The sequence below is a fragment of the Cricetulus griseus genome, chromosome 4 (assembly GCF_003668045.3).
Source record: "Cricetulus griseus strain 17A/GY chromosome 4, alternate assembly CriGri-PICRH-1.0, whole genome shotgun sequence".
Lineage (NCBI taxonomy): Eukaryota > Metazoa > Chordata > Mammalia > Rodentia > Cricetidae > Cricetulus > Cricetulus griseus.
In genome coordinates this window covers 226,002,699-226,014,886 of record NC_048597.1, presented here as the reverse complement: position 1 = coordinate 226,014,886, position 12,188 = coordinate 226,002,699, and the positions used below count along the sequence as shown (strand labels likewise).

Sequence of the window (12,188 nt, the reverse complement as noted above, 5' to 3'; positions counted from 1 at the left end):
GGGAGACTGAAAGGAAAAAACTCACGAGAGCAGCACTGACTACAATAACAAAAGTGACCATGGAGGTTGCAGAGTCGGCTCTGCGCATAGGAACTTGCCGTTCTGGCTGAGGACCTAGGTTCCATTTCCAGCAGCCACACTGTGGCTCACAATACTCTATACCTCCAGTTCCAGAGAGTCCTAAGCCCTCTTCTGGTGTCCACAGGCAACAGGCACACTTGCAACTCGATTGAGAGCACGCACGTACACACACACACACACACACACACACACACACACACACACACGCACACACACAGGCAAAACATCCATCTTCATTTAAAAAAAAAAAAAGGATCTTGGTGTCACTGGCATCTCAGGGCATAAGAATGGGTGGGGCTGGAAAAGGACTCAGGAAATCATGGTTGAACACTCCCCAAATTTGGCAAGAGACCTAAACCCAAGGAGCAAAATGAACTGGAAATATACAAAGCAAAGAAATCCATGCCAAGATGCATCATAATTAAACTGATGAAAACTAACGATTATACAGCCACTTTGGGAAACTGCAGCAGGTTTCCTTTAAAACTCAGCTCAATACTCCAAGCATAACAATCTCATCTGGGTACCCAGATGAACTGAAAGCTTGTCTCTACCAAAGATGAGGACGCAGTTGTTCATAGCAACCTTGTTCATTTTGTCAAAAGTCAGAGGCAATCTCTCTGTACCTCAGTCAGTAAGTGAACTGTGATTAAACTGTTGTACATCTACTGTGTTAAACGTTACTCAGCACTAAAACAGAACTGAGGAGAAGGGGAATGCTGCACCGTTGTCAAGTGCTGGCTGTGCAGGCATCATCAGAACCCAGATTCGGGAGCAGGGCATGGTGCCACACTCTTGCATTCCCAGCACTGGACAGCCAGGCAGAGGGGGCAGATTCCTAGGACTCAGGGGCCACAGTCAAGCCTAATCGGTGAGCTCCAAGCTCTAGGCCAATAAGAGATCCTGTCTCAAAACACAAAACAAAGAGCTCCTAAAGAAAGATACCTGATGCTGACCTCCAGTTCTCATGTCCACCTGCACACACATGCATGTACACCCATAAACACATGTACACGTGTGCACACACACATGCATACACACACAGAGGAATTATTTTTGTAATCACCTTTCTGTGTGTGTCTCTCTGTCTCTCTGTCTCTGCGTGTGCAGACACACACCACAGAGACCAGAGGAGTCAGATCCCTTGTAGCAGAAGTTACAGGCATTTGTGAGCCACCAGAAATGGATGCTTGGATCCAAACTCTGGTCCTGTAAAATAGCAGGAAGCACTCTTAGATTCTAGCCCATCTCTCCAAGTCCCCAAAATAGTTTTTAAACCACGAGAAGACATGAAGGGAACATAAATGCATTGCAAGGGAAGAAGGCCAATCTGCAAAGGCTACGTGCCCTAAGACTCCAGCCAGGCGGCCTTTTAGAGAAGGGCAATCTGTGGAGGCAGCAGAGAAGACCAGCGGTTGCCAGAGGCTGCAGGTTGGGAAGGGTGGTGAACACAGAAGATTTCCAGGGCTGTGAAGTCGCCCAGTGAGATGCTGTAACAGTGGACACATATCACTGCACCTTTATCTAAACCCATAAAACAATGGCAACTGTGAGCCCTAATGTGTACTTCTTGTGCTGGGTGCTAATGATGTGCCGACACAGGGCCATAAAGACGCAATCACCGCACAGCTCTGGGTATTGACAGTGGGGGAGGATGCCCACACTTGGCACCGGGAGCTGGGTCTAGCTTTCTGCTCAGTTTGTGAACCTGAGGCTGTTCCAAACATTCAAGTTCATTTAACAATCACATGGAGCTGAATGAAAATGAAAATGAAAATAACAAAATTTGTGGGGGTTGCTACAGAAGTACTTAGAAACTTGTGGCACTAAACACGTTTATCAGGAAAGCAAAACAAAAAACAAACAAACAAAAACCCCTGAACTTCTCTCCAAGAACTCAGTGGCTAGGGGAGCAAAACAGACCCAAGTCAAACCAAGTAGCAGAAATAAATTATAAAATTGAACACAGAAGTTAGAGAGGAAAAAAAAACAATGAGCAAAGGCCACAGAAACTGAGATATCCCTAGCAAGACTAACAAAAAATAATACGGGGCTACAAACGACCACTGCCCTCATTGCTACTGGTTCTGCACACACCAGGAAGACTACGGACAGCTCAAGGCTCAGGCATTAGTCAGTATAAATGAGATGCATCTGATCTCAAGAAAGCCCCTCTACCACAAGTCTTTCCATATGGGAGAGATTATTCAAACAGCTCTACAACTACAAAAAAATTGAATTTGGAGATTTAAAAACTGCCCCAAAGAAATCTCCAAACCAGATGATTTCAGTGAAAAAATTAACACACTAATTCCACACAATTGCTTCCAGAACACAGGACAGAGAGCTCCCTGACATATTTCATGAGTTTGGAAAGCTTCAATATCTATAAAACTCAGAAAACACCCAGGACAGAGGGGAATTCACCAATCCAATGAATCAAAAATCTAACAACTGAGCCAGGTGGTGGTGACTCAGGAAGCAGAGGCAGCAGGAATCTCTGTGAGTTCAAGGCCAGCCTGGTCTGCAGAGTGAGTTCCAGGACAGTCAGTGAAACCCTGTCTCGAAACAAACAAAGTAACAAAACAAAATGTGACAACTGATATTATAGTTATTGGTAGAAGATAATGAGTTCACCTTCAGCTTGGGAGCTGTTGTGGTTTAAAATGAAAAAGTTGGGCATCTGGACACTTGGTCCCTAGCTGGAGACACTGTTTGGGGGAGGTTTAGAGGTGCAGCCTGGCTGGAAGAAAGCGCATTACTGGGAGTGGCCTTTGACATAAAAAGCTGTATGCCTACCTCCAACTGGCAACTCTCTGCTTCCTTCACATGGTTGAAGATGTGAGCTCTGGGCTCCCTGCTCCTGCTGCCATGCCTGCTGCCCACGGTGTCAACACCACGAAGGACTCTTATCTCTCTGGAACCATTAATCCCAAATAAAATTTCTTCTGTAGGATGCCTTGGCCATGGCTTTATCACAGCAACAGAAAAGTAACCAAGGCAGGAGCAAGCAAAGACATCTATCCATCCTCACCGTGCATGTTCCAGTCAGTGTGATAAAACAAGAAAAATAAAGGAAAGGTATACAGCCCCGAAGAAGAAAAATAAATTTACTTATCTGACAGGATAGCTTACATCAAAACTTGTAAAATTCACAGAAAGTCTCATAGCAAATCAGTGAGCTCAACCAAGACACAGGATGCAGGGTAAGTATATAAAACATCAACTGTGTGTCTGCATGCTAACACACGGACATCCAAATCAAAACTTGTAACTGCTTTAAGAAGAGGGCACAGTAAAACACTGATGGGATTTGTTTACTAAAAATCATACAACCCTGATGCCAACCAGCCCATGCCTGGCTTTTTACATGGTTTCTGTGTAGTGGGTGTTCCTTCTGCCCCTGACCTTGGGCTAACTAGCCTGATAGAGGTGGCTGCCTGCCTCTTAAAAAGGAAGGAGGGAGGGGGCACATTCTCTTGGGTGGGCCAGGGGGCTTGAAGCAGGGTGTAATGGGTCCCCAGCTTCCCAAGGACTTTGCACTGGATTTACCATATCCTATATTTGTGAGTGTATTTTCCCCCTTTTTCATATCTTTTTTTTTTTTTTTTTGGTTTTTTGAGACAGGGTTTCTCTGTGCAGCTTTGGAGCCTATCCTGGTACTCGCTCTGGAGACCAGGCTGGCCTCGAACTCACAGAGATCCACCTGCCTCTGACTCCCGAGTGCTGGGATTAAAGGCGTGCACCACCAACGCCCGGCCCTTTTTCATATCTTAATAAATCCTTGTTACCTCTTAACAGATGCACGTGGATTTCTCAATACCTTTCTGGGGACTGGACCTCAGTCCTCACGCTTGCAGAGTAAGCCTTCTTTTTTTTTTTTTTTTTTACAATTTTTATTATTATTATTAAATTTACGAGCATTGACTGGTGTTTGGCCTGCATCTATGTCTGTGGTGAGGATGCTGGATCCCTTGGAACTAGAGTTACAGACGCTTTGAGCTGCCATGTGGGTGCTGGGAACTGAACCCAGGTCTTCTAAAGAACAGCCAGTGCTCTTATGCCCTGAGCCGTCCGTCTCTCCAGCTCCCGGAGTAAGCATTCTTAACATCTGTGCCACCTCCACAGCCCCTGTTCTTCCTCTGAACTTTTATATCCTTGTTTAAAATCTGTTGGGTATGTCTGTGCGGGTCTGTTTTTGAGTTCTGTGTCTTACTCCACTCTATTTCTGAGACTGCATCATTTAATCTTAAAATCTAGTCGGTGACTGCTCCCTATCTACAATGTGATGGCACTGTTATTGAGATGGCTTGGTGGGTGAGGAGTGTTTGCTGTACAAGTGTGAGGGTCAAGTCCAAATCTCTGGCACCCACCTAAAAAGTCAGGTGTGGCTGTTCAAGCCTGTAACTCCAGGGCTGTGTGTAACAGAGCCATGAGGGTAGCAGAGACTTGTCACAAGCTTGGTTCAGTGAAAGGCCCTGTCTCAAGTCAATAAGGCAGATAGTGACAAGGCACGACGAACCACACACCTACATGAACATAATCATTTTTAAAACGACAACATTAAATACTGAGAATAGATGCCTTCTTGCTATTAAGAAAGCAAAACGGAGCCAGGCGGCGGTGGCACACACCTATAATCCTAGCACTCAGGAGGCAGTGAGTCTGAGGCCAGCCTGGTCTACAGAGAGAGTTCCAGGACAGCCTCCAAAGATACACAGAGAAACCCTGTTTCAAAAAAAAAAAGTAAAGTGGTATGTTTACTCAAGCAAACAGTAGTTTACTTTAAATTTCAAAAAATTGGAATAAACTTGTGACCATCTCACGACCAGTAACTATAATACTTAAATAAAAATGCCCATTTGTGTTTACGGTATCTTCATTCAAAATACCCCAAATCTAGAAATAACCTAGATTATCTTCAGAAGATGAGCAATCCAAACTGTGGTATATTCACATCACTGAATATTACACAGCAAGGAAAAAGAAAAGCCCAAATATTAATGCAGAGCAGCAACCAAATGACTGTGAACAATCATGCTGAGAGGAAAAAGACAAATGGAAAAGATAGAATTTTGTCTGATCCCACCTAGCTAGCATTTCTGAAACGACAAAGTTTTGGAATGGATAGCAGAGTTGGGGTTTCCAGTGTGCTGAGGAGGGTTGCAGGGCAAGGAAGGGGAAAGTCTGTGGCTACAAAGAGCATTAGGGGTGAGCCTCCTGGTAGAGTAACACCTGCCTTGATACTGTCATTCTCAACACCCTGGCCGTGAAGCCATTCGAACGAAGTCTTGCAAAATGAGCTAGTTCCAGGACAGCCTCCAAAGCCACAGAGAAACCCTGCCTTGAAAAACAAACAAACAAACAAACAAAAAGTCTTGCCAAGTATTAACCCTGACGGGGCTGAGGCAGAGGAAACAGAGGGTCTGTCTCTGTGACCCTGCCCCTCCTTTTCTTTTCTTTTCTCTTCCAAGGGTCCTTCACCAGTTAGCTGGAATCTGTGATCTTGGTCTCGGGAGTTGGAGTGCTGAGGTACGCCCCACCACACCCAGCCCTGTGAGATTTCTTGTAACAAGAAATCTGGCTACACAGAAAATTCCTGGGCATCCTAAAACTTCCTGAGACCCTGTCTCACAGTCCCTCCACAAAATCTCAGTGTGAACCTCCTTTCAATCTATCCTGTCGTCTGAAATCATTTCTGCTGTGAGAGCCTTGTCTCAGCTGAGGCTCTCGGCTCTCAGTTATGCTGTTCCAGAGAATGGGGCTCAAGTCCCAGCACCCACCTGGCAACAATGTACAGCTGTGTGTAACTCCAGTCTAGGCTGACTCCCTCTTCTAGCCTCTGTATGCACATGGTACACACACACACACATATGTAGCTGAAACACCCATACACATGAAATAAAAATTTTAAATTGTATCTTATAAAAGGCAAAGGGCCATAAACATTTATGAGAAGTAGAGTCAGTGCTTTGGGCACAAATGCACCAGCCTGCGGTAATCTGGGGCAGACCTACTAGCTCACAAAACAGTCAGCTGTTTAGACAGCACTGAAATGTTCTGGGTATTTCTGCATATTAATCAAGGTTTCTTGGAGTTTGTTTTGTTATTGTACAATTCCTTCAGATGATTTCTTTCCAAAGAACTAGGGGAAATGTCCTTTCTTAGTAAAAAGGAAAGAAGGAAAAGAAAAGGAGGAGAAAAGAAAAAAAATTCATCCAAAACGAGGAGCGCCATTTTCATCAATGTTTAGACAAAGTGGCAAAGTTGCCTCCCTCGCCGCTCAGCCTTTGCCCTGGAGGGAATCATCCCTGTGCATCTGGCTCCTCACACTGTGTGTGTGTGTGTGTGTGTGTGTGTGTGTTTCTAAACATTTGTTCAGTTCTGTGTATTTGATTTTTTTTTTAAACAAGATAGGATCATACTGTTTGTCATTCTTGAGATTTCTTGCTTTGAAATGTCTCAGAAAGTCACGTGTCTGTATGTTCAGAAGTAACTTAGCTCGTCTGTTCCTGCAGCCTGGGAGCGTCTGTTCTGCAGGACCGAGGCCCCACTGTCCAGTCTTATTCACCTGTTGACCCAGGATGGCTGGGGATGCTGCTATGGCAAGCCGTGCAATCAGGCTGTGCCTTGGGGTGCAAAGCAGATGTCTCCTCTGTGACAGAGACACGAGTATACCGGCACTGAGGACACAGGGCTCAACTGCACCGACACTGGTACCCTCTGTCTTGGTCTTCTTTTCTTCCTACAGGGGCTAGACACGCTGGAAAGTTAATTTCCTCGATTTTGCTTGAGGCTAAGGTAGGCCACGGTGACCTAGTTCTGGCCAATTAAACATGAAGGAACAGAAGTTTACCGAGCTGTCCCTGGGAAGGGTCGGCTTTCCAGGTAAGAGGGATAAACATGACTGGCTCTTTTCCTACCTTGAGAATGACTAGGTGACTAGTGGGGTAGCAGCCAGGGGGCAACACGGGAGTGGGGGAGCCAGGACAGTCGCTGTGATGCTGGCTCTCACGCTGGAGCTGCTTATGAGAGCCACAGCAGCCAACCTCAGACGCCTGCCAGTCGGCTTAGGCTGCAGGAAGCCTGGTTTTCTGTTACTTGCAGCCAAAAGTATTCCTCACCCTGTAAATATTAAATTACACTTTAAAATGCCTGTACTCCTGAGGCTGCTTGAGAGCACTGGCTGCTCCTGCAGAGGACCTGGGGTTCCGTTCCAGCACCTACATGGTGGCTCACAACCAGCCATCTGTAACTCCAGTTCCAGGGCCTCTTTGGCCTCCACAGGTACCAGGCACACGCATGGCGTATGGACATACACACGGACAAAGCACCCATACAGGTGAAATAAAAATAAATAAATCTTAAGAACAAGAAAAATCTATTTTATTTTTTTACTTTCTCCCAAGTCTACTGAGAGCAGCCGTTATCCAAACATCTGTCATCTTTAAACACTGGAAGTCACTTAAATGTTTAACAAGAATGACCTGGGAATTCAGGTTCACAGATTCACCAGTCGGTTTTCTTCTCCCATGGCTTTCTTACTCCTGTCTCTTGTCTGCTTTTCTAAGTGCTCTGTGACTGGGAAGTAGGAACAGTTAGATTGACGGGGGGGGGGGGGGAATTGTTCCTTGTAGCCTCACACTATCAACCCTATCAAACACAACTGGAAGCAATGAGACCAGAGTGACAGGCTAAGCTGACAGCGACAGCCACCTCAGAGGACACCACATGCACTGTGTCAAGAAGTTCCTCAACTTGCTGCCAGCACATCAAACTTCCTTTGCAAACCTATACTGAAACAAGGGTTGTGGAGGGTAGGGGCACACTGGTGCACAGGGCACAGGGCACAGGTATGCCTTCTCTTATTCCTCCCATCAAACCCAAGAGTGGCTGGTCACTGTCAGGCCTATCTGACAGAAAAAATAATGAAAGAAAACACTTTAAAACCATCAATCGCCGGGAGTTGGTGGCGCACACCTTTAATCCCAGCAGTGGGGAGGCAGAGGCAGGCGGATCTCTGTGAGTTCGAGGCCAGCCTGGTCTCCAGAGCAAGTGCCAGGATAGGCTCCAAGCTACACAGAGAAACCCTGTCTCGAAAAACCATAATAATAATAATAATAATAATATAAATAAAAAATAAAACCATCAATCCCTGTCTTCATACCACAAACACTTCCAAACGTTTGGCAGGCCCAATATTTAATAACACAATGACTGCCTTAATTTAAATTATGCAAAATATGTTCTGCCTATCTAAAGATATCAGCATACTTAAGCTGGAAGCACTGATGAACCTGTTTGGTGGTTTATTAGTCTAAAGAATCTATTTCAAAATTTGGTTCTCAGAAATAGACATGAGGGTGGGAGGCACACGTGTTGGAGGGGGTTCTGAGGAGCTGGGGGTGGAGCTGATTAAGACACGCTGCATATATGTGGGGCTGTCGAAGAACGAGCCCAAGACAGGGTTCTCTATGTAACGTTGGCAGTCCTGGAACTAGATCTGTAGCCAGGCTGGCCTTGAACTCATAGATCTGCCTGTCTCTGCCTCCCAAGAGCTGGGATTAAAGGCTTGCACCACCATCGCCCAGGCAAGCCAAAAATATTTTTAAAAAACCAGACAATAAAAATTGATTCTCAAGTACTTTGTTATACCACACATGATCAAAATTATATTAACTTTTTCAAGTGAAAAACACATGTGAGTGGGATTTTAATGCTTTTTCTAGCCAGGCACCCCATCCTAGGACAGCAGGCAAGGAATTCCCCGAATCAGTTAACAAGTAACCAATCTCACACTGAAAACAAACAAATAGGCTGCTAAAGATATGAAAAGCCTGTACAGAAAAGCAATGTCAACAAGCGGAAAAGAGCAAGGCCTCCAATAACAAGTACAACATTTGGCTTTTCTATAGACTAACTGCTTCAGGAATCAGCCTGCTCCTGGATGAGGAGGGAGTGGCAAAGGGCCCAGGTACTGACAAGTATCCCTCGATGCCTGCTATACATAACTCTTGCTAAAAGAGCTGAAGGTTTGCTCTCAAAAGTCCACAGCAGAGAAGAACACTGAGTTCACCAAACTTTCTGGATGTTCCCTTCAGAGACCCTCCTTGAGGGGACATACCCAGCCAGGGCCCCCAAGAACTCGGGTCCCTATCTTGGGAAGGCTAGGCCACAGAGGTGCTATCCACGTAGGCCCCAGGCAGATGTGGGATTCAGGCAAGACCCTCTTGCAGGGTTTTTAAAGCTCGTTTGTGGGGTGCGGGAGGCTTCTGGGGGAGTTTGAATTCTCCATTTTACTTTTAGAAGACGAGGCAAGGCGGTATTTACAGTGTATGGAGTGAAGACGGCAAATCCCCACCTGAGGGTAACCTCTCGAGATTCTCTGAATTTTCCTGGCTGGCTCAAGGGGTCCTGCTTGTGTGGGGGAGGTACTGGACTGTCCCTCCATCCCCGTCCTATTTCCCAGGAGGGCTGCAGTCCTTGCTCAGGCGCACAGGGTGGAGGGGACAAGCAGGTCCTTCGGGAGGGGAGGGGGGGTCCAGGTGTTTGTGCTGCACATGGCAGGTCAGTGAAGCCAGCGTTAGCCGCCAGAACAAACAGCTGTCCAACATGCAGGACACACAGTGACTCCAGGCAGTTCCGAGGGGTCAACACACCAAGAGCAAAAAGTAAACAGAGAAAGGGATTGGGGCCAGGATATGCCCCCAACCAAACCAGGCGCAACACTGCATTGCTGGTTGGGCCCCTGACCAGCTCCCCCAAAGGGACAGTTCCCACTCACCCACCAGAGGCCTGAGATGCCAGGCTTTGGAGTCCCTCACAGGGTGGTTGGGGGCTCTGAGACAAGAGCTAAGAAGGAAGAGCGCGTGTGCCCGTATGTGTGTGGTGTTGTGGGGTCAGCACCGCTCTCCTTCCACTTGCACAACCGACTATGAAGACACGGCCTCACCGCTGTCCTCAGACAGGCACAAGCACGGGTGCACTCAGGTTACCACAGGCTCTTGGTCAGGGCGGCAGATACACACACACTCTTACAGGAGAGGCCCAGTGCATTCACTCTGCAAGTTGGGTAGCGTAGGCACCCCCGATCGCTCGCTCGCACAGCAACTCCATCAGGAGTGAGCATACACATCCAGTGTCCCCAGGCCAGGGCTCTGCACACACTCCACCACCTCTCAGACAGATGCATACAGACCTCCACATAAGAGCACAAACTCACAGCCTGTCAGCAACACACACAATCTGTTAGAAGCACACACGCCCTGACAGTCTTCCAGCTGGCCTGCGCGTACACGTAGGTGCACCCACAACCTGTCACACGCACCGCAAGCACACTTAAAACAGCTCCGTGTGGTGAACACACCCGAGCCCAACTTCTCGGCCGCTCATGCACACTCACATGAGCTCAGCTGGCACGCGCACCCTCGCAGCCTCCCTCTGCTCCAGGCGCACCCCACACCCACGCACCCTCCTGGCCCGGTGCACCCCTCCCCCACGCCCGTGCGGGCGCACACCGAGAACTCCGACGACGCAGGGTGCACTCACGCCCCTCGCCGCAGCTGCCCGTGACCCTCCTCACCTTTTTCGCCCGCGCCGGGCGATCGGGCCTCGTCCTCCTTGGGGTTGGTCACCTGGGTGATGATGGCCGGACCGTCCATGGGTGCGCGCAGCGCCGGCCGCCCGCAGGCCCGGCCCCCCGCAAGCTAGGCGCGGGGGGGCGCGCGGGGCGCGGCGCAGGGGGCGCGCAGCGGTGGGGCGCTCGCCGCCGCCGCCGCCGCCGGGGCGCGCCCCGCCGCCCGGCCCCGCGCTCCGAGAGAGGAGGCCGGGGCCCGGGCCCAGCTCCCGCCGCCGCCGCCGCCGCCTCTGGGCTGGAGCGGCCGCCGCCTCGTCAGCATGAACCCCGGAGCCGCGCCCGGGAGAGCCGCGCTCGGGAAGGCGGAGCGGGAGGCCCGCGCCGCGGGAAGCGCGAGCGGGCGACGGAGAGAAGGAGCGAGCGCTGAGCTAGGGCGGGAGGGCGGGAGAGAGGGAGCGCAGGAGGGAGGGAGGGAGGAAAGCGAGGAGGGCGGGCGGGTGGGTGTGTCCCGGCCCGAGGACTAGCCTCCGCCGCCGCCGCGCTGCCGCCCGCCCCGCCCGCCGCCGCCGCCCGTCCGGGAGAGGGTGCGGGGCCGAGTCGGGGGCCCAGCGCGCGGGGTGTGGTCTGGGGCCGAGGGCTGCGGCGCGCGCGCGGGGCACAGAGGGCCTCGGGGTCGGTGGGAGGGCGCGCGGAGCCCCGGAGAAGGAGCGGGCTTAGCGATCGGGGTGTGGGCCGCCGCGGAGCGCGGAATGCATGGGCGCCCGGGGCGCGCGCGGTGGAGGCCCTGGTGCCGCGGGATCGCCGGCTGAGGCCCAGCGAGGTTCATTCGCCCCCGAGGCCAGACGCCGTGGGAGACGTTTGCAGTCGCTAGTGGGTTCCGGGTGAGGGACGTCCTGACGCTCGAACCGGGAACGGAGGGTTCCGCGGGGGAGCGGGGAGCGGGGCTGCAGAAGGGCTGGGGCACGGCGCTGGGGTGCTGTAGAGCTAGGGTGCGCGGCAAGGCGGAGGAGGCGATGAGTGAGTGGGGCGCGGGGAGTCTGCAGACCCGGCTCGCACTGTGAGTCCGCGGAAGCAGGCGGGGTGAGAGTCTGTGTGCGGGACAGCGCGTCCTCGAGGCTACACCTCTTGGCACGTGGCGCCCCGGGCACCTCGGCGAGGGGCTGTGGGCACCTCTGCCTCCCGGAGGCTGCCAGGAGGTTGTGGGTGGCTGAGGGTGGGAAGTGGCCTGGGGGAGCCGACTTGGGCCAGGACTCAACTACGTGGAGCGTCGGGCCGCCGCCGAGTCTGGGGTAACAGTCACCAGTTTTGGAGGGTCTGAGTCTTTGGGCGCCCTCACCTCCTTGTTCCAACTTGCAGGCCAGACTTGCATCCCTGTCAACCGGTGGGCGGGGCACTGCTGCAAGGGGGCGGGCCGCGGGCGCTCGCGCGCGCTGCTGGCCAATCGCCGCTTCCTGAGGCTCGTGACGTAGTGGGCGGGCCGGAGAAGAAAACCTGACTCCGCCCGCCCTCCAGCTGGCGCGCGCGCGCACTT

The 12,188-nt window shown here is 50.9% G+C and overlaps 1 protein-coding gene across 3 annotated transcripts in view; it reads right to left on the bottom strand.

The window, feature by feature from the left end:
• Ctdspl (CTD small phosphatase like) overlaps positions 1 to 10,819 on the bottom strand; it is a 115,005-nt gene extending 104,186 nt beyond the window's left edge. Inside the window, exon 1 of one of the 3 annotated variants that reach the window (XM_035444042.1) lies at positions 10,664 to 10,819. In XM_035444042.1, the coding sequence (XP_035299933.1) occupies positions 10,664 to 10,742 (79 nt within the window). In that variant the 5' untranslated portion in view covers positions 10,743 to 10,819. The remainder of the gene's footprint in view (positions 1 to 10,663) is intronic. The other 2 variants (XM_035444041.1, XM_027415346.2) reach the window with 2 other exon arrangements.
• Between the last annotated feature and the right edge of the window lie 1,369 nt (positions 10,820 to 12,188).